This window comes from Aotus nancymaae, unplaced genomic scaffold (assembly GCF_030222135.1).
Source record: "Aotus nancymaae isolate 86718 unplaced genomic scaffold, 86718_ANA_hifiasm-v0.15.2.pri h1tg000003l, whole genome shotgun sequence".
NCBI lineage: Eukaryota > Metazoa > Chordata > Mammalia > Primates > Aotidae > Aotus > Aotus nancymaae.
This window is the reverse complement of record NW_026988414.1, coordinates 11,251,966-11,275,173: the sequence shown is the minus strand read 5'-3', so window position 1 is coordinate 11,275,173 and position 23,208 is coordinate 11,251,966. Positions and strand designations below refer to the sequence as shown.

Here is a 23,208-nt window from a genome sequence, read left to right as displayed (position 1 = left end):
ATTTTTTTGTATTAGTAGAGACGGGGTTTCACAATGTTGACCAGGATGGTCTCGATCTCTTGACCTCGTGATCCACCCACCTCGGCCTCCCAAAGTGCTGGGATTACAGGCTTGAGCCACCGCGCCCGGCCTTATTTTAAATTATCTTTAATCAGTTGTTACATTTTAAATATCCAGGATTTCACATAAAAATCTGGCTTTCTAGCTCCTCCTGAAACAATCTGAAGACCTGCCAACACCAGGCTTGTTTCTCCTAATGAGAAAACAAGAGTTGAATAACTGCCCTATTAGATAAACTTTCCAGAGGACAGCACAATCCTTCCCAGAACGTTTTACTCATTTATGTTACCTGCATGGCTCCCTTAGACAACCGAATCTGTGAACCCTAATCTAGGACAATTCCCTCATTTAAAAGAGGAAAAAAATGATAGTCTTAGAAGAGAAAGTTAACCTGCCTAAGGCTGCAGATTAAGTTAGAGGTAAAGGAGGAGTTAAGTTGGGTTCAGGTATCCTTCTAATATAGCACACTGTTTCTCCTTAAACCATGACTTCTATCAGCATTTCTTCAACCAATTACTTAAACTGTCTAAGTGGAATCAGGTACATTTCCCTTTTCCTCATCCTTTTCATATCATTATGTTCTTATAGAAAACTTAGTATCAGTGATTTCGTTTAAATATTATCTCCAACCTGAAAGAAACCATGAATCAGAGATCAGACAAAAACGCATTATCAACCTTTGGACATTTCAGTAGATGGAAGACCAGAAATAATTTTATAAATCACTGAGCTTAATACCTAGCTGTACAGACAAGGAAGCTGGGACCCAGAGAGGTTAGAGTTCCTGGGTAACAGGGCGGGTCTCTAATCTTCCAGCTCAGTGCTCTTTCTGCTATATCAGGGCACCACTGTGCAGTTATCCAGGCTGTTGGGACTAGCTTCCCTGACATGGAAACAAAAACTACAGAACTCTCTCACATCTTAAACATGGCCAACATTGACTCTGCGAAGATCTAAGGTTTAGAATGAGTTGCTGACAATCAATTTACAGAATTGGATATGCACAGGAAGACAGACTTTCTTTAGAACTGGTATTTGGTGGAAGTTTATGAACTGGTATTTGGTGGAAGTTTTAACACTGGCTCTTATAAAAGCTAAGCCCCATGTGAGAAAAGTTGCCGTAACAACATCATAGCACCTTGGCTTCAACTTCAAAAGAAGAAAAGGCAAAAAACTTTAATAACAGACAATGTGATTTCATAGGCAACCAATTAGCAGATTCATGAATCATTTAACTTTCTTTACTTAAAACCAACACTCCACTCAAGAAAGATGAACTCAAAATGCATCCTCTTACACTGACCAACATAACTAAGTACAAATGAAGTCAATGGTGTACCCCATTAGCATGCTGCATTGTATGTCAATAAAACAAGCCCTCCCCCACCCCGAGCCCTGGCCCCTGGCAAACATAGATAAATGATTGTGCACTGCGTGATGATACCATTAGGTGAGAACTTTGGTTCATGCAGTCGGCTGCCCCAGAGGTTGCACCCAAAACCCGCAGCCCTGGCACCCAAAGTCAGTCAGCGGTGGTGGCTCATGGTGTCAGCCGTGCTCCTTCCACAACACCAAGTGAATACTGTGGTCAGGCATGCTGGTGGCAAAGACCAAGCCCGTGTCATTGTGCCCATCCAGTCCATTCAGCCAGGATGCTTCGCCTGCCAGGAAGCTTGAGCCTCTCTTTGATTTCCTGTACTCCGGCAGAGGCCAGCGACTAATCAGGCTCTCTGTCCGCAAGTCCATGATGTACAGGTAGCGGTTGTCAAACAGCAGGGCAAAGATATCTCCAAAGCCAAGCAAGGCCAAGTTTGCTATCTCAGGAGTCTTGATGACCCTACAAGGATGAGAGTTAGGGACTGTGAAAGAAGGCAACTGTGCTTCTGTTTATGCTACTGTAATCTTTCCTGGACCCATTTAAAACCAATATAAAATTCAAGCAAATTTTAGTTAAATGTTTTTGATAAAAAGAAAAACGTACAGAGAAAAAGCTCAGCCCATTTGTACAAAAGCCAGGGTGGAGGGCTTCAGTCATTATATATTATTGGCATGTAAGGGAAAGGTGGTGTTTGATAAAAGTCTTTTTTTTTTTTTTTGAGACAGGGTCTCACTCTGTCGCTCACACTAGAGTACAGTGGTGCGATCTCAGCTCACTGCAACCTCTGCCTCCCAGGTTCAAACGATTCTCCTGCCTCAGCCTCCCAAGTAGCTGGGATTACAGACACTCCTGCTAATCAGTACTTTGGTAAGTACTTCTGCTGCTTCCCAATGCATGCCAAAATGCCTGACACAAAGGTAGGTGCTCAATAAATATCTAAAGAATAAAGTAGTGGTGAAATGAACAGAGGCAAATGCAAATTCCTACAAAGGAAATCTAAAGGAGGCTAGGAAGCCCAGCACAGTGGCTCATGCCAGTAATTCCAGCATTTTGGGAAGCCAAGGCAGGCGGATCACTTGAGGTCAGGAGTTTGAGAACAGCCTGGCCAACAGGATGAAACCTCATCTCTACTAAAAATACAAAAAATTAGCTGGGTGTCATGGCAGGTACCTGTAATTCCAGCTGCTCAGGAGGCTGAGGCAGGAGAATCGCTTGAACCCAGGAGGTGGAGGTTGCAGTGAACTGATATCACACCACTGCACTCCAGCTTGGGTGACAGAGTAAGACTCTGTCTCAAAAAAAAATTAAATTAAATTAAAATTAAAATAAAGGAGGCTAGGAAAAACAGAAAGTCTGGTAGGTCCCACATCATCAATGTAAAGCAGGGTATAAACAGAAACACAAAAATTAGATGGCTACAGGGACAGGGCTTAAGATCTGTTAAGATCAGCTGATTCCAAAGACTGAAACACAAATATGTTGCAGAATAGAGCACAAGTCTTGACAGGTTTGTGGCTTTCATTTTGATCACTTTAGAACTGTAAACATGCCTGCTGTGCAGAGTCTGGGTCCTTGAACCTAAGTAACCTTACATGCTGTAGAAATAACCTAACTCAAGCGATCCACATCATATCTCAGACTTATTGAGTAACATGCTGTTATCTATGCTTTGCTTCTTTTCAATTAGCTTCAAAGCTAAGTAGCCCTACCTGGTCCTAGCAATTGAGGCCAGAGGATTTGTAGTTGGTTTCAAAAGAGGTTGGTTTATTTGTGTTTGGAAGGAAAAAAGCAGACACAAGACAGACTCTTTTCAGAGAAAAATCTGAATCTGGCAATTCCTACCAGCAAACAATCTTACAGGTTTATTACTTAAAGCTATTATTCAAACACTAAAAACTAACAGAACTTTCATCTAGGACTCTAGGATATCTATATGCCACTCTGAGTCAGAAGCATACACGAGAAAGCAGACGTGGGACCAAATTAAAACCTTTAGAGACACTAAGCATTAAAGTAACTATGACATCCTCTATACCACCTTTCCTTGGCACCTTCCCTCCTAAAATTTTAATTCAAAATAAAAACAATATTAAACTATGAAAGACGTGATTTTCCCATAGTAATTGAATATTTTGCTTTGCAAAATATCACATTCTTTCAAAACTTTCTTTTCCTTGTTTTTGGTGTCCCTAGCTTTCTAGTACCATAACTATATATGCCTATTGGATAATCCAGCTATGCATGGATGGAGAAATGTTGGAATATGATGGGTGAGAGGTGGAATGCTGGGCAAGGCTCTTATCCTGTCTCAGCTCAGTTCCTCCAGCCACAAGAGGAAAAGCTTAGGAAATGGAATGGTTTCAGTCTTTCTCCTCAAAGCATAAATATCAATCATTTCTATAACTAATTCTGACAGCTCTGAAACCTAAAGGGTTAGAAATGTTGGTCTGACTCCAGGAAGACATAAATGGGGTTGTAACTTTGTGACCAGACAGATGAGGCCCACCAAAGTTTGTGGTTACTTGTGTGGGGTCTGACCCCACACAAGCTGACCTCAAATAGTCATGCATAAAAATAATGAAGAGAATGTTCAATTTTCTGTACTTCTCTAAGTCAGCATTTCCTGAACCATGCTATGCAATGCTAACTCTGTGAGTTATTACAATAGGTGTGTGCACAACAGGGTCAAACGAATTCAAACAGGTTTCTTTATACGGGGCCTCTCAGACTTATTATTAATCAAGATCTGCCAGGTGGTGCCAGATTGCGCCACTGCACTCCAGCATTTAAGTTACTTTACAGATGAAGATATTGAGCTATAGATTAGTTTAAAAACTTCACAACATCACACAGCCCATAAGAGATGGCACCACGTCTTAAACCGAGGCTTGTCTATCACCAAAGTTCTCTTAATTACCACATGAAACACTGGTTTCCATCAGCCTCAAATATGCTAATAGATACTGTCAATCTCCAAGAGAATTAATTCTATAGTATACAGTGAATCCCAAAATTATTTGTCTATGCACTGCTGCTGCTTCTTATTTCTTTGGAGAGAAACCCTGCAAGTTATATTTTTCTCTAAGTATCTCTGTCTTTTTACTAGTCAACATAAGGTCATTTGATCCCTAGGTACCACTAAAGTTTACCAAGTTTATAAAACAATGCATAATTTCAACTGAATATGAAGTAGAACTTAAAATATTAGAACTGAAGAGATCGTTAAGATCTTTTCATCCAAGCCAAGCAGGGGACATTCCAGTATGTAACTTTTTCATTTGCTTACTTCCTCTAAAATATTTTTCCTGTGTGAGATGTTCAGTATATATAACCCTGTTTACAAGTGATGTAGTAAACATTTGCTAAAAACAAGCTACAGACTGGTACATCCAAACATTTAGTCTTGTCTTTACTACTGAACTGCAGCAGACTTTCAAAGGTAAAGCATGAGGTCAAAGAAACATTACCTGAGAATGTCGTAACTGGCAAAGTCCCACTGGTAGAGACCGAGTGCTGAACTACAGACAATGTATTTGCCATCAAAATGAAGTCTTGGCTGCAGGCAAATACTTCTATCCTCAGAGACAGACAATGTCTTTAAGCACTTGCAGTTGATTTCTCTCCCAATTGGCCAAATCTACAGGAAAAAGAAAATGAGGAAAGATGAGAGATCACATCACCACAGAAAAGCTTGTCCTTAAAATGGTCTGCATATGCTGAAGTCAGATAGAAAGCAAAGTATACTGGGAAGACCACAGGTTTTATAGCCAAGAATCACAGGTTCAAGTCTTAATTCTCCTGTGCAATCTTGGGTAAATTATTTAATTTCTCTTAACCCCAGTTCTTGCAATAAAGATAATATCTATCACATGGGACAGTTTAAAACATGCAATAATGGGTCAGGTGCGGTGGCTCACACCTGTAATCCCAGCACTTTGGGAGGCTGAGGCAGGTGGATCACGTCAGGTCAGGAGTTCGAGACCAGCTTGACCACATGGTGAAACCCCATCTCTACCAAAGATACAAAAATCAGCCAGGTGTGGTAGCACACGCCTATAATCCCAGCTACTTGAGAGGCTGAGACAGGAGACTCTCTTGAACCCGGGAGACAGAGGTTGCAGTGAGCTGGTATCATGCCATTGCACTCCAGCCTGGGTGACAAGAGCAACAATTCATCTCAAAAAAAAAAAAAAAAAAAAAAGATACAATAAGAATGTGAGAGTGCTTTGTAAAGTTTGCAAACCATTATAATAAATAAGTATTTATGTTTTCATAGTTTAGATCTAAGAATTAAGGAGGGTAGGAGATATGTAAGAAAATATTAAGACTGGGCCAGGTGCAGTGGCTCATGCCTGTAATTCCAGCACTTTGCAAGGCCAAGGCGGACGGATCATGAGGTCAGGAGTTCGAGATCAGCCTGGCCAATATGGTGAAACCCGTCTCTATTAAAATACAAAATTAGCCAGGTGTGGTGGCGGGCACCTGTAGTATCAGCTACTCAGGAAGCTGAGGCAGGAGAATCGCGTGAACCGGGGAGGCGGAGGTTGTAATGAGTCAAGATCGCGCCACTGCACCCTAGCCTGGGCGACAGAGCAAGACTCCATCTCAAAAAATATTTATATATTAAGAATGAGCTGAACATAAATTTATGTGAATTTCTTTTTCATTTACAAATCCAAGTTAAGAAACCGCATAGAACATAGTGCTAGTGAATCCTTTTTCCAGTGGGTTTAAAATGGCTTGGACTGAGACATTCCCATTTTTCTTCCTAGAATGTTCACCCTTTACCATACCACTTTAATTTTCTTATGTTTCCCAGTTTTTCTTTGATGAAGCAAATTAATGGAGAAAAAAACGTCACCTTAATCTCATATTTGTCTGCACTTAAGAGGATGTAGTCTCCAGGACTGTGCAAGAGAGATTTGACTTTGCATTTCTGCAAAACTACCTGCAAATATAAACATCCATATTACAGAAAGATCCATTTAATGCTGTTCCTATATTGATTTTATTCTTTAAATTAAAATATGAAAATGAGCTTAAAATATGCTGGAATAGCTAATCCATAACTCCATTACCAAATTAACCTCTACTAAAAGTTTTACTACCAGATTCTCTGTTATTAGCAATATCTAAGGGTCTAATGCTAGCCAAGTGAGGTGGCTCATGCCAATAATCCTAGTGACTCATAAGGCTGAGGTGGGAGGATTGCTTGAGCCCAGGAGTTGGAGGATGCAGTGAGCTATGATTGAGCCACTGTACTCCAGCCTGGGCAACAGAGCAAGACTATTAAAAAAAAGGTGTCTAAATGTTGGCAGCATTTAATCTTAGCAGTTGCCTAGAAGCAAACATTAGGACTGATTTTTTAAAATTGGCCGGGCGTGGTGGCTCATGCCTGTAATCCCAGCACTTTGGGAGGCTGAGGCGGGCGGATCATGAGGTCAAGAGATCGAGACCATCCTGGCCAACATGTGAAACCCCATCTCTACTAAAAAATACAAAAATTAGCTGGGCGTGGTGGCGCGCACCTGTAGTCCCAGCTACTCTAGAGGATGAGGCAGGAGAATTGCTTGAACCCAGGAGGCGAAGACTGCAGTGAGCCGAGATTGCGCCACTGCACTCTAGGCTGGTGCCTGGTGACAGAGCAAAACTCTATCTCGAAAAAAAATAATAAAATGTAACTTAATAAAAGGAACAGAAAATAAAAAAGCCCACAGGCACTGAAGTAGATGCAGATGATATGCTTTCAGAAGCATGTGCATCATAAAGGAGAAAGCACTGGACCTGGGATCAGAATCTGCCATATGCTGACTTTGCAACCTTGGGCAAGACCATTTAAACTCTGTCAGTTTCCTGATTTTTAAAATAGGAGACAAGCACCTATTACCTTCCCTCATTTAATTATAGTAAAGATACTGTAACAATGTAAATTAGAGTAGTAATATACAGTAAAAGCTAACATTCCATTAGCACTTAAGATAGTCTGCAAACATTAGGTTCTAACTATTTTTGTAATAAATCAGCATAAGGTGAGAGGGAAGCAGGGTTCACTCATTCAGAAGTCTGGATTGCAGACTCAACTGGAATAGACCGACATCACCATCTGTGTCCTAGCCCCCAATCAACTGTGTTTTCCACAACACCAAACTGCCTTACACTATAAAACTTTTCTATGTAAAAAGTTAACTTTTTTTTTAAATTAGCAGCCAGGTGCGGTGGCTCATGCCTCTAATCCCAGCATTTTGGGAGGCTGAGGCGGGTGGATCACCTGAGGTCAGAAGTTCGAGACCAGCCTAGCCAACACCGTAAACCCCGTCTCTACTAAAAACACAAAAAATTAACTGAGAGTGGTGGCAGACACCTGTAATCCCAGCTACTTGGAAGGCTGAGGCAGGAGAATCACTTGAACCCAGGAGGTGGAGATTGCAGTGAGCCGAGATTGTGCCATTATACTCCAGCCTGGGGAACAAGAGTGAAACTCCATCTCAAAAAAAAATATTAAAATTAAAAAAATTAGCTGGGTGTGGTGGCACACGCCTGTAGTGCTAGCTACTCAGGAGGCTGAGGTGGGAGGATCACTTAAGCCTCAGGATTCGAGGTTGCAGAGAGCTATGATCATGCCACTGCACTCCAGCCTGGGCAACAGAGTGAGACCCTGTCTGTATAAAAACAACAAATGAACAAAAAAAAAGAAAAAAACTTAATGTGCCCAATATATAATTATGGTCTTACAAACTACTCTCCCTTTAGCCCCAACTATTTCAAAAAACGATATAATCATACACCAAATCTAAAACCTGCCAGTCACCTCTGATTCTTTCTTCTTCTTAGTTTCCCACGATGAATCTGCAAGGCCAGGTGGCTTTACCTTAAAGATATATCCTTTATGGGTGTTCTTTTCATTACTGCCAGCCAAATCTAAGTTATGGGTGGGTATCTTTTGCTTAGGCTATCTACTGCCAAAGCCAAATGGTCACCCTGTATCTGATTGTGCCCAACTCTAGTCCATTCTTCATTCAGCAGTTAATTTTCTTAAAACACACATTGCACCAGACACTTGCTCAGAACTTGTGGATTGTTTTCTAGAATACTTCTGATGATAAGCACCATACTTACTGTGGCCTTACAGATCATACAGGATGACCACCTCTCTGCCCATCTCCCCAGCATGGCTCCACTGGCTTAAGTCCAGGTCATCAAATGTTCCAACTTCTTTCCCACTCCTGGGCTTGTGCATATACTGTACCCTCTAAAACAACCTTTCGGCTACTCTTCCACAGCTATCTCCTATTTATTCTTCATGTTTAACCCCCTTCTCAAAAAGCTTTCTCTGAACTACTTTCCTAGACTGCTTTTTTTTTTTTTTTTGAAATAGAATCTCGCTTGGAGTGCAGTAGTGCAATCTTGGCTCACTGCAACTTCTGCCTCCCAGGTTTCAAGTAATTTTCCTGTCTCAGCCTCCAGAGTAGCTGGAATTACAGTTACCTGCCACCATGCCTGGCTAATTTTTATACTTATAGTAGAGACAGGGTTTCACCATGTTGGCCAGGCTGGTCTTGAACTCCTGGCCTCAGGTGATCCACCTGCCTCAGCCTCCCAAAGTTCTGGGATTACAGACACGAGCCGCCGTGCCTGGCCTTAGACTTTCTTATAGAAAGAACACTGTACTGTTCCTTCATAAAACTTAACACAATTTGAAATGATATATTTGCCCGTGAAATTGTAATAAAACTATTTCTCTTATTAGACTATCATCCATAGGGTAAGACTTGGGTCTATTTTGCTTACTCCTGTTTCCTCAGCCCCTCATAGAATGGCAAACTCAAGAAAAGTGCTTCTGCATGGCATATCCATTATTAATACTGCATTTGATCCTCACAACAATCTTGTTTTAAAAACTAGAAAACGTTACAATATTTTGCTAAAGATCCTGTGCAGTTTTCTTTGTCCTACTTCTTGTAAGCATTATTTTTTCAAAATGAAAATTGCTTTTCTGATTAAAAAAACATGTTTATTCTAAAGGTAAAAATGCACCCACAATCCCACGAGAAATACCCACCTTCAACATTTTGATGAACACATTCAGAAACCGATTATCACACTCTACATATTATGTAACCTATGTAAAGTTTTAATAGCCCCCTTTATCCACCTAAATATATTGTGGGCATCTTTCTATGTCCATAAGTCATGCATTTGTTAAACTATTTACGAAGTACCTTCTACTTGCTGGTCACTGTTGTATACCATCATGCTTTGTGGTTACATCAATTCCATCTTATGACTCACCTAACACTTAAAAGGCAGTGTCTAACATCCTTCACCTTCTCCCTCAAAAAGCCTGACAAGAAGCAGATTTCTTCTAAGTCTTCCTACCTTGGTGACCCATTCCGTGTGCCCAGTGAGTGTGTTCAGGCACGTCCCAGCAGATAAAGCCCATACTTTCACAGTGAAGTCTGCAGAGCCACTCACCAAGATATCCAGTTCATCATTGTAGTCCACGCTAAACACTAATGCACATAATATACACAAAGTTAAAACATGTCTCTGTCAGTGAGCTCTTTTAGAGTTCAATGTTTATTTTCCCCATCGCCCAATGATATAATTTCCCAACCAGAGACACTGTAACGGTGCTATTCAACTAGCAATTTTACGATAAAAGTATTTCAAAATTATTATTATAGATTATTCTAAGGTGGAAAGTCTCAGGAATAATACAATCTCTTTTATATGTGGTAGCTACAGCGAGACGCACAACAAGTGTTGGAGATAATGGCATTCCTTCTTAGGACTGCCTGCCTGATACTACACCATACTTTATCTAAACACAATAAGAGTAAGACAAATGTAAAGAATGGAAGCTGCAAAACAGCACCCAGATTCAAGAAAAGCCAATGTAAAGACAGAAAAAATAAAACAAAAACAAGGATCTCAAAGGTCAGATTAAGCCATTCACTCAAAACAGTGTCTGAATTTCTTCACAGCTGTATCCCCAGTGCCAAAAACAGTGTGTGCAGTATAGTGAGTCCTCAAATATTTATTTTCAAATGCATGCCAAATTCTAAAGGAACATTAGGGACCCAGAGATGAAGAAACTGATTCTTCCTTTAAGAAACTCAGTATAAGTAGGGGGTGGAGGAGGAAGCCCAGAAAAAATAAATGTTTACCTCTTGCTAGGGAAACATCAAGGAGAATGACTAACTCTGCCCAGGGATATCAGGGAGGACTTCAGGGAAGAGGCGATATTGGAGATGGGCCCTGAAGGATGAGTAGAGTTTATCAAGGAAAGAAAAAAGAATATTGCAGGCAGAAGGAACAGTAAAGTCATAAAGTTAAGAAAAACCTCAGCAATGTCTAGGCAACAGTAAGAAAATGTATTAGAGTGAGGTTCTCAAAGTTGATCAGGAATAAAATCACCTGGAAGTCATGGTACATCTTAACATTGTGGAATATAATATTCAGTTTAACACATACTTCCATACATACATGCACCTTCAAATATTAATTTCTCAACAAACAAGTGGCAGCAGGCAGCAAAGACTGAAGAAGAGTATATAGGACAAACAAAATGAAGCAAAAAATATGCGTTTTTATTAGCATAATGGCTAGTTTGACTTCAAAGAACCACTAAGCACCAGGTATGGTGCAAGGAACTCAAGTCACATGGGTGAACAAGACAGGTAGGATCACTGTCCTTATGGAGTTCAGTCTGGTGGGGAAGCAAGATTATCATATTTCTATCATGAATGGTCTACAGTAATACAAGTTACTGGGAAACAGAGGGACCCAACCTGTTAAGGGAGTCCTGAAAGGCTGCTCATAAATGTAACGTTTGATATTATACACTATGAATCTCAGAGGCTAAAACAGTGGGTAAATGGGGGAAACGAAGAAGGGAGCTTCTGCATAAGAGGCTGGGAAATAGCTCAATTTCTAAACAAAGCTCCAAAAAAAAGCAACACAGAGAGAAGCTCAAATCTCAAGGCTATATTCAAATGACCAGTTTTTGCAAAAATAAGGCTGCTATACATTTATTAGGAAATATTCAGGTATGTTCTTTCACCTTATCTCTAGGTGGTAGCTTGTTTTAATCAACTGTCAACCAAGCTCCAACTGGATGTAATCTGTGTAGACCACACAATCTAGGAACCGCATCACACCAAATAACTTTCAGCCCTAACGCTACAAATAAAGTGGAATTTACACAAGTAGGATTTACTCAAGTTAGAGGTATGGAATCTGATAAAGGCAAAGGAACTGACTGTTCAATAGGATATAAATGAAACAGGAGTGGGGAGAGAGAGAATGAGAGAGAGAGAGAATGAGAACTATCCCTCCCACAAGAAGGGTACATAGGAGAAAGCAAGAAAAAGCAAAACTGGGTAAAATATTCCAAATAAGAGTAACTAGAATAAAAGGAAGTAACTGCAGTGACTAAGAAAGAGGGTTGAAAAAAGCAGGTTAAATTAAAAAAAAAAAAAAGTATTTCACATTCTTGGCTCCTGGCTTAAAAGGATGAGGCTAGTAACTGTAAAAACCCTTGAAAAAGGGCAACCCACCCGCCCCCGTGTGCCCCCGAAAGTGCTGGGTCCTGGCTCCGGAACTCCATTCCCAGCAAGCCACAGTGTTGTCAAAGGAGCCTGTCACAAGCTTCTGTTCATCAAACTTCACCGCTGCACAAGTGTGGGTCTGGATGCCATAAACGCACTGCCCTGTGCTCACATCCCACAGCTTTGCAGACAAGTCATCTGACCCTTCAAGAGAAAAAGAGGGAGGTTAATAAGAAAACAGACACACTAAAGAAGGAAAATCAATCCCAAAATCACGGTGTTCTTCAAGCACTCTACTTTACAGCGGAGGAAACCAAAGCATGGAAAGAGTAACACAACTTCCTCAGTCACCAAAATGGAGTCAAAAGCACTAGGACAGAATTCAACCTTGGTGAGACCTTTTCCCTTAACTTTCCAGGATATAGAAGGGCATTAGATTAAAGCATCCCTTGATGCTTCCACTTGAAAAATTTCATAAATCCTTGGCTATCATGAGCTCTCTGATTTGAATTAAATAGATAGGTATTACACATGACTACGTGTTTACATTTGCATGCTTGTCCATTACCCAACAGTTCTGAACAAATAAGGAATGCTGAATAGTAAAGGTGCCTGCTGAAACATATTCCACTCTAAGGCAAATCAAAAATGAACCTCAGAGCATGGGCTAACGTCTACCAAAGCTAACTGCTAACTGCTCCAGCCATCTTGAAATATGTGAAGAAAGAAACCTCAAGGAAAACCTGGGATAAATTATCCCCAGACACTCACAACTCAACAAAGAGTTTGTAAAGCCTCTTAAGATTCTGTAGGAAAACGTCAGTTTTATTTCTGCTGCTGATGAAAATTCTATACTAATCATGGTGACAATTCAGGACTTTGCTTTAATTAAGTTTAAATAAATAAGGATTATTTCATTCTCACAATGCACCTTTAATAAGCCTCAACAAATAAAAAGGCATTTGACAACTCACTAAATATAGTCATTATGATAATGGCACAATATCCTAGGAAAGCACCAAATGACCAGTTTTTATAAAGCTGAAATGACTAAAGCCAGCCAGCCACAATTCCACCTTTAGTCAAGAATCACTGTTTCGGACAATGGAAAAATGGCCATCACTTATGAAAGAGCTAGAGTTTGAATTTTAACCTGAGAAAACTATGACAGCATCATGAAATAAAGACTGTATTTACTGTTGCTTTGCTCTTTAGAACTCAGTTTCCTTCTTTATAAAAAGAGGGGTAGGACTTGGTTGGTTCTCAATGGCCATGTGAGACAACAGAATCATCTGGGAAGCTTTATTAAAACGCAGAGGCAAAAAACAACAACAACAAAAAAAAACACAGAGGCAGGTCCCTATTTTCAGAGAGTTTAACTTGAAAACATCTGAGGTGAGGTCCGATAATCTTAAATGTTTGCCAGGTGATTCTAACTCATCAGCAATATTTTGAGAGCCAATGGTCTAGAATGGTGCTATCCAACAGAAAATCTAATGCAAACTGCGTATGTAATTTAAAATGTCCTAATAGTTACATTAAAAAAGAAATGTTGGGCTGGGTGTGGTGGCTTACACCTGTAATCCCAGCACTTTGGGAGACGGGCAGATCGCCTAAGCTCAGGAGTTCAAGACCACCCTGGGCAATATGGTGAAATCTGTCTCTACTAAAATACAAAAAATAAGCTGGGCATGGTGACGCACACCTGTGGTCCCAGCTACTTGGAAGGCTGAGGCATGAGAATCACTTGAGCTTGGGAAGCAGAGGTTGTAGTGAGAAAGATCACACCACTGTACTCCAGCATGGGCTACAGAGTGAATCTCCATTTCGAAAAAAAAAAAAAGAAAAGAAAAGAAATGTTGGCCAACATGTCTCCACTAAAAAAATACAAAAATTAGCCGGGCATGATGGTGCAAGCCTGTAGTCCCAGCTACCTGGGAGGCTGAGGCAAGAGAATCACCTGAACCTGGGAAGAGGTTGTAGTGAGCCAAGATCACAACACTGCACTCCAAACTGGGTGACAGAGTAAGACTGTCTCAAAAAAAAAAAAAAAAAAAAAAATAGGAAACATCTTAAAATAATTAAATGTGTTTTATTTAATTCAATGTTAAAAATGTCATTTCAACATGTAATCAATACAAATACTGAGATATGTTATGTTCTTTTAGATTGTAAGTCTTTGAAACCCAGTATTTCACATCTCCATTTGGACTAGCTGCAGCTCAAGTCCTCAAAAGCCACATGGGGCTAGTGGCTACTGTACCGGAGTGTGTAAGTCTAGATAGTCTTTAAGGTCTTCAGTTTAAGCATGTTGTGACTGTATTCCTAAGGAGTAGAGTAGGAAGAAAATCATCGTAGGTCCTTTATGAGCTTGGTTCTGATTTATTACCAGTGTTCAACTAGGGTCTCATTCATTCATTCAACACATATTTATAGAACTTCCGTGTCAGGCAGGGCTCTTGCTCTCATGGCACTCAGTCTACTTGGGAAGACAAAAAGGCTAAACAAGCAATAATAATTCAGTATAGTAGGTGGTAGGCACTAAAAAAGCCCATAGCAAATACAAGGAGCAGACAAAAAGAGAAAACATCTCAGACGAGGCCCCACTGAGTTTATGACCATGCTCCAACATGTAAGTGGACATGCCTTAGGAGCTGGCATGACTGGCTCTTCAACTACACTCCTCTTTTGTTTTTAAGCTGGGCTATGGTATAGGACTGTTTCAAGAATTTCATGGCTTTAAAAAAAAAACCAAAACCTTTTCAGTTTTAACTAATTGAAATCTAAAGGATGAATGTTAGCCAGGCCAAAACAAAACTAAATGATGAGTATATGCCAAAACTTTTTCAGTAAAAAACCTGATAGTAAGTATTTTAGACTTTGACCTAGTGAGTTGCAATTACTCTCTTCTGCTGGATTTGGCCCACAGTCCATAGTTTGCCAATCCCTGTTATATACCTATTAAAGTAACAATTAAATAGCTACATATAACACAAAAATAAGTAAAATGGCACTGGGATCAATTCATAAAGAACTATTTGGAATCATTCAAAAAACTGTCTAGGAGTTATTTACAATGCTTGTCAAAAAGCACTGCCTAAAACATGAACACTCATTATGAAAATAATTCAGTCTGACTGGGAAATAGTGACAAGGTTTGGCTGCAGAACTGGGTCAGGAAGATGTTTAACTATGACCTTATTTGCATTTCAGAAAGATTACTGTGGCTGTATCATGCAAAATGGTTTGAAGAGGTAAAACTAGAGGCAACAAGGCAGCTAAAAATTAGGGGAGAGGACAAACAAAATGTGACATATACATAGAATATATATATATATATACATACACACATACATGTAATGGAATATTATTCAGCCTTAAAAAGGAATAAAATTCTGACACATTATGATATGGAGGAAGCTTGAAGACATCATGCTAAATGAACTAAGCCAGCCACAAAAGAACAAATCATACAAGCATGAGTCCACTTATATTAGGTTCCTAGAGTAGTCAAATTCATAGAAAGTAGAAGGGTAGGCCAGGAGCAGTGGCTCACGCCTGTAATCCCAACACTTGGGGAGGCTGAGGCAGGCAGACCACCTGAGGTCAAGAGTTTAAGACCAGCCTGGCCAACATGGTAAAACCCCGTCTCTATTAAAAATACAAAAATTAGCTGGATGCAGTGGCACACGCCTGTCATCCAAGCTACTCAGGAGGCTGAAGCAGGAGAACTGCTTGAACCTGGGAGGCAGAGGTTGCAGTGAGCCAAGATTGTGCCATTGCACTCCAGCCTGGGCGACAGAGGGAGACTCTGTCTCAAAGAAAAAGAAAGTAGAATGGTGGTTTTGCCACAGGCTGTGGGCGAAGGGGCATGGGAAATGTTTAACTGATAAGAGTTTAGGCTGGGCATGGTGGCTCATGCCTGTAATCCCAACACTTCGGGAGGCTGAAGCAAGAAGATCGCTTGAGCCCAGGAGTTCAAGACCATCCTAGGCAACATGGTGAGACCCTGTCTCTACAAAGGATACAAAAATTAGCTGGGCGTGGTGACACACACCTATAGTCTCAGCTACTTGGGAGGCCAAAGTGGGAGAATCGCTTGAGCCCAGGAGAAAGTGAGCCAAGATACTGCCACTGTACTCCAACCTCTCCAACCTGTGCTACAGAGCGAGACCACATCTCAAAAGAACACCCCCCAAAAAAACCAAAAAATAAATGGATACGGTTTAACTATATAGTGTATTATATACACTGTTTACATAGTTAACAGTGTATAGTGTTTAACTGATACCGTTTTAGTTTGGGAAGATGCAAAGTTCTAGAAATGGATAGTGGCAGTGATTGCACAACAATGTGAATGTATTTGATGGCCCTCAACTGTATGCTTTAAAATGGTTAAAATGGTAAATTTTATGTTATGTATGTTTTAGCACAATTTGGAAAAAAAAAAACAGATTATCCAAACTAATTATTTAAACTAGTTCATATAGGAAAACATTGTGCTGAAATATAAAAAAATAATCAGGTTGAGTCGAGTTCCATTTTACAGTGATGCAAGTCTACTTCCAAGAATCCTTTAGGAGCCACCGTTCTCTGCTCCTTTCTGACTTTATGTCAAGCCTCCCCTCTGGACTCCCATTTGCTGCACTGTCTAACCCAACATGTTTTCAAAGAGGTCACCAGTAATGCAGCATAGAGGTGAAAGAGGACTAAATAAATGTGGACTCTTACATCACATGAAAGAAAAAAATGCCTCCCCATTCGGTATCTTAAAAATCTGAACAATACTTAAAAAAAAAAAATCAGACTATTTCACAGAACTCTAGATTTCAAGCTTCTCTTGAAAATTCAGATCTAATAACTCTGACCCTGAATCCCACCCACATGGCAATAATTTATTACAATGGAGCAGCAGCTGCACTCTTTAGAAAGCCAAGTGTTCTTGATTTGCTATAGTCCACACAGACTTTTACCTCAGTCAGGTCATCTTCCTGGCCGCAGTGAGTATGTTCTATAAGAAAATAACTGCTCTAATTTATCCATGTATGCCCTCACATTGTTTTTCAAACAGCAGGCATCCCATAAGTGTCTACTGAACAGCACCAAGCATAAAAGGTTCCTTTCTTACCATTTCAGAAATAAATTGCAAAAGAGAAAGATAAGTACCTCACTTTATGTCAATTTTTAGCATTAGCCATCAGTCGCTTTAATAAAACTGTCTATTGCTTAACTCAAGGCAGTAACGTGAGAGTCACTCTAAGTTTATTGCCAAATTCAGGGTTTTCCCAGTTCTACCACAGTGAAAATTCAACCTCTTAAGTAACAAGATGACACAAACACATGTATAATTCTGTAACAAATACTTCCCTCACGGTTCCAGGGATGCTACTGATAGAAAAATCAGACTAATGCTTTGGATCATTTTCAATACAGCATAAATTTCAACATGCAAACCTGATTAATTTAATCAGAATAAAAATCACATTAACATACAGACCCACCTAGAGAATAATCTTTTTTCTTTCTTTTTTTTTTTTTTTTTTTTGAGACGGAGTTTCGCTCGTTACCCAGGCTGGAGTGCAATGGCGCGATCTTGGCTCAACGCAACCTCCGTCTCCTGGGTTCAGGCAATTCTTCTGCCTCAGCCTCCCGAGTAGCTGGGACTACAGGCGTGCGCCACCATGCCCAGCTAATTTTTGTATTTTTAGTACAGACAGGATTTCACCATGTTGACCAGGATGGTCTCGATCTCTTGACCTCGTGATCCACCCATCTCGGCCTCCCAAAGTGCTGGGACTATAGGCGTGAGCCACCGTGCCCGGCTGAGAGTAATCTTAAAATGCAGAATTGTAGGTATTAACTTTCCAGGTAGTTATTCAGTGAGTATTTCCCATTTACTTTGACTCCAAGTAACTGCAGTTTTTACTACATTTCAAAAGTAAAGTTTGATGAGAGAAGAAAAAAAAATTTTTAAAGCAAGAGGAGCCAGGTGTGGTGGCTTACACCAGGAATCCCAGGATTCTAGGAGGCTGAGGTGGGTGGACTGCTTGAGCCCAGGAGTTCTGAGACCAGCCTGGGAAACATGGTGAAACCCTGTCTCTACAAAAAATACAAAAATTAGCCAGGCGGTAGTGGTGCTCACTTGTAGTCCCAGCTAAACTCAGGAGGCTGAGGTGGCAGGATCACCTGAGCCCAGGAGGCAGAGGCTGCAGTGAGCCAAGATGGCACCATTGCACTCCAGCATACGCTACCCAGTGAGATGTTGTCTCCAAAAAAAAAAAAAAAAAAAAAAAGTGGCCAGGTGCGATGACTCAAGCCTGAAATCCCAGCACTTTGGGAGGAGGTGGGCAGATCACCAGGTCAGAAGTTTGAGACCAGCCTGACCAATATGGTGAAACCCTGAATCTACTAAAAATACAACAATTAGCCGGGCTGTGGTGGTGTGTGCCTGTAATGCCAGCTACTCAGGAGGCTGAGGCAAGAGAATCGCTTGAACCCAGGTGGAAGAGGCTGCAGTGAGCCGAGACTGCGCTACTGCACTCTAGCCTGGGCGACATCAGGAGACCCTGTCTCAAAAAAAAAAAAAAAAAGAAGAAGAAGAAGAAGAAAGGGAAAAGAAAATGCTAGAGATGGTTGTGAAAACAATGAGTCAACTGCCAGTAGAAGCTCCAAGCTCCAAGGTGATTCTTAGTCTTTTTTTTTTTTTGAGACAGAGTTTCGCTCTTGTTACCCAGGCTGGAGTGCAATGGCACGATCTCGGCTCACTGCAACCTCCGCCTCCTGGGTTCAGGCAATTCTCCTGCCTCAGCCTCCTGAGTAGCTGGGATTACAGGCACGCGCCACCATGCCCAGCTAATTTTTTGTATTTTTAATAGAGACGGGGTTTCACCATGTTAACCAGGATGGTCTCGATTTCTTGACCTCGTAATCCTCCCGCCTCGGCCTCCCAAAGTGCTGGGATTACAGGCATGAGCCACCACGCCCGGCCTTAATCTTTTTTTTTGAAACAGGGTCTCACTCTGTTGGGCAGGCCAGAGTGCAGCAGCACAATCTCAGCTCACTGCAACCTGCACCTCCTGGGCTCAAATGATTGTCTCACCTCAGCCTCTGAGTAGTTGGGGCTACAGGAGTGAGCCACACCCAGCTAAGTTTTCTATTTTTTGTAGAGACGGGGTTTTGCTATGTTGCCCAGGCTGGTCTCAAACTCTTGGGCTCACATAATCTGCCTGCTTTGGCCTCCCAAAGTGTTGGGACTACAGGCATCCGCCACCTCACCTGGTCAACTGCATCTTAATCCTTAAAAATCTGAGGCAAAAGAGACATAGAAAAGCCATCACCACAACAAAGGAAGTACATCAAAGCCTAGAAGAACTGGTGATGCTGTTCTAGCAATCAGGCTTGTAACAACAAGAAAAATAAAGTGTGAAATAACTTCAGGATGACAAACCAAACCATGAAATGCTTTAAATCAAATATTTATTTTCTAAAGTTAGCAGAGTGTCTAGCATTTCAGAGAACATATCACCACATAATGTATACCCTTAATGAATAAAGAAATGCAATTGTAAAACAGTCTTGAGAAATGATACATCTCAACATTAAAAATATTAAAATTGAGTCTGGTGAGACTCTTGAGAGAGACGCAAGTTACTTAAGACCATATTGGCTTTTACAGGTTCATGGGCGATTAAAAAAAATTTTTAAAAAGACTATATTGGCATGGCATCAAATCAATCTATCTGAAAAGGAAACTAAGAAGAGCTATAAAATCAGGCTGGCATGGCATCAAATCAATCTATCTGAAAAGGACACTAAGAAGAGCTATAAAATCAGGCTGGGTGCGGTGGCTCAGGCCTATAATCCCAGCAGTTTTGGAGGCCGAGGCAGGCGGATCACCTGAGGTCAGGAGTTCAAGACCAGCCTGGCCAACATGGTGAAACCCCACCTCTATTAAAAATACAAAAAAAAAATTAGTCAGGTATGGTGGCATGCACCTGTAATCCCAGCTACTTGGGAGGCTGAGGCAGGAGAAGCACTTGAACCCTGAAGGTGGAGGTTGCAGTGAGCTGAGAACCTGCCACTGCACTCCAGCGTGGGTGACAAAGCGAGACTCTGTCTCAAAAAAAAAAAAAAAGAGCTAAAAACTAATTCATACTTCTGTATCTGGTGAGTCCACTTTTAGGCTTCTGTCCCAAATGGAAAAAAGAGATAATTCAGTTAAACTTTGTGTTCCCACCCAAACCTCATCTTGAACTACAATCCCCAGGTATTGAGGGAGAGACCTGGTGGGAGGTGACTGGATCATGGGGGTGGTCCCCCATGCTGTTCCCATGATAGTGAGTGAGTTCTCTTGAGATCTGATGGTTTTATAAGTGCCTCTTCCCGCTTCACTCACACTCCCTCTCCCCTGCTGCCTTGTGAACAAGGTGCTTGCTTTCCCTTTGCCTTCCACCATGATTATAAGTTTCCTGAGGCCTCCACAGCCATGTGAAACTATGAGTCAATTAAACCTCTTTTCTTCATAAATTACTCAGTCTTAGGCAGCTTTTTTTTTTTTTTTTTTAGCATTTTGAGAATGGACTAATACATGCACTAATATGGAAATGGCTAAATGATGCCTATTGATATATTTACACAAAGGAACAGTTTATACTGTAATACACAAATGTTTATTAGAAGTTTTCTTGGATGAAAAAGAACACCAAGCATTTCTATATATTATATACAATATAAGAAAACAGGCATTGGGATTATTAGTAAGAACTGCCTGGAGCTATTCTAAATGCTGCCTAAGAATGATTTACATTGCCTGTCAAAACATATTATCTAACACATGGGCATTACTTATATACAGAAACACATAACTATTATGAATGAAAAATAATATATAATTTTAGATTTTTAATAATTATATTGTTTTATAGTTACTTACTTGCCTAGTTTAAAAATATCCAACTCTCTATTCCCTGGCCCAAACTCCCAACTTCTGCTTCTTCTACTTAGAATCACAGGATTTCAGAGCAAGGAAGAAATATCTCCTTTCCACATTGCCACACCCGGCTATTTTTTTGTATTTTAGTAGAGACGGGGTTTCACCATGTTGTCTAGGCTGGTCTCAAACTCCTGAGCTCAGGGATTCCACCAGCCTCGGCCTCCCAAAGTGCTAAGATTACAGGCATGAGCCACCGCACCTGACCTCCTTTCCCATATTTTAAAGATACAGAGAGGATAAGCAACTCAGCCAAAATGATCTAACTACTTGCTAGGATTAGATACCAATGTTTCCACTGGTTTTTTTTCTCAAATATCAGTGCCGACAGAAAAACAAACAGAATTTAGCAACATGGAGGACTATACATGGAGGACTATACATGGAGAAAACACAGAGAAAAAGTAATCAATAGCTTTGTAATTCACATAATGTTTAAGACAGTCTGAAGCGTTTTTCTCATAAAATTTTATAAAAACGATTGTGTTCTCAAGAGACAAGATAAAGGATAAGGGTGGAAAATCCACTCAGGGATAGAGAAAAAAATGTCACTGTACATATCTCATATAATCAACACTTGTCATTCTCAAAGCTGAGAACTGGTTTAAGATTACACCCTACGAAATATAAAACAAAGCCAAAAAACAGTTCCAGCATCTCTTACCTGTACAGAGAAGTCCATCTTTGTAGTAAAGTGCATACACTCTGGCACTGTGTCCAATTAATGATGAGGTCTCAAAGGCTTCATGGTCCTCCAGTTGCTTCATTCTCAAAATAGCCTTCAAATAAACCTTCTTCCAGTGCAAAGCGTCCTGAACAGAATCATCTATCTGCCAGCCCAAATTTTTACATGCAGTCTGCCACACCTCTGTACAGGCACTTATCACCTTATTCCACTGTTTAGAGACGAGGCAGCATGTGAGTAAAGTCTGAGGATCGAGCCATTTTAACAAATAAAAACTGAGCTCCAGGGGAAGGAGTTTGAGGAAGTCCCGCTTGAGGAGAGTCTCTAGGTTATTGGAGAGATGCCTGAGCTGGACTGCCCCACTCAGACTAATCAGGTGATCCAGAGTTTCATTTTTCTGCAAGTCCGTCAGAGAAAGAAATGTAACAGAAATGTTATCAAGCCATGTCTCAAAGTCCTTTCTCTCCATAAGGTTATGGAAAAATTTACCTGTGGCACATCAAAATATTGTATTAGTTCTGCTCAAAAAGAATGTTCAAGCAAGACTGCTAACAAATGAGGTATTAAAAATTAGTATAAAAAAATCTGCCATTACAACTTTATGCATAGTTACATCACAACATTAGTTAATATGCTATATTTATCTGAACACTTTCCATGCACACCAAAGAAAACACATTTGAGAAAACATACTTTATCAAATCATGATCTCCAAAACAAGTCAGTGAAACAGACTGGTATGTGTGACTTAATCCTTTTGAAGTCTAGCACATGCTACATGCATCTTCATAGTAATAGATTTACCAACAATTCATTATAAAACAGTACATTTTATAATACACCCCTCCTGCATCAAAACCATTATAAAACAATTTCTTTAATTAATTCCTTAATACATTCTATTTGGGTACTAAAATCACAAAAGCAAGCACCAGATGTGACAATCAGAAACAAGTCTACTGAGCAGTAACCTGAGACACTGATTACCATGGCAGGCATCACCTGTCACCAAAATCACAGAACTGACTACCTGCTTTTGCAACAGATGTTCAGCTGAAAAGGTTTAGGGAAGAAAACTAAGCAGATGTAGTAAGTTATCTGCCTCAGGTATTCTGGTTCTTCCAACTTCTTTATGGCACTGCCTGTTTAGAAAATGAATTACCAAATACCTTATTTGGCTGTAGTCTATTTTTATAAGCTTCGTATGAGCTAGTGACAACTCTTAACCACAGGCCCCAGAGAGTCATGAGGGTCCTGGAGGCCTACACAAATAAAGCAAATTAATAATCCTGATGTTTATAAAACACCAGAAAATAGGCATTATCTTCACTTTGCAAATGAGGAAACTACAGGTGGGAGAAGGTATGTGATTTGTCTACATTCACAGAGCTATTAAGTAGCTGCAGAACAGACTGGATGCCAGTGCTCTCAAGATCAGGATACCAAGCTCTCTCTCTAAAGTGAGTGACAACCAAGAGAACCATGATCTGGTGATAAGATCTGGGGGTAGTGTGTCTACCCAATAGACCATTTTCTCCCTTAGGAG

The 23,208-nt window shown here is 40.5% G+C and overlaps 1 protein-coding gene across 2 annotated transcripts in view; it reads right to left on the bottom strand.

Moving 5' to 3' along the window:
* FBXW2 (F-box and WD repeat domain containing 2) overlaps positions 1-23,208 on the bottom strand; it is a 33,185-nt gene that overhangs the window by 5,866 nt on the left and 4,111 nt on the right. Inside the window, exons 2-7 of one of the 2 annotated variants that reach the window (XM_064378493.1) lie at positions 21,642-22,151; positions 11,998-12,192; positions 9,815-9,948; positions 6,300-6,386; positions 4,906-5,075; positions 131-1,897 (exon numbers count right to left, since the gene is read on the bottom strand). In XM_064378493.1, coding sequence (XP_064234563.1) covers positions 1,609-1,897; positions 4,906-5,075; positions 6,300-6,386; positions 9,815-9,948; positions 11,998-12,192; positions 21,642-22,131 — 1,365 coding nt within the window. In that variant the 5' untranslated portion in view covers positions 22,132-22,151 and the 3' untranslated portion in view covers positions 131-1,608. The remainder of the gene's footprint in view (positions 1-130; positions 1,898-4,905; positions 5,076-6,299; positions 6,387-9,814; positions 9,949-11,997; positions 12,193-21,641; positions 22,152-23,208) is intronic. The other variant, XM_064378494.1, reaches the window with a different exon arrangement.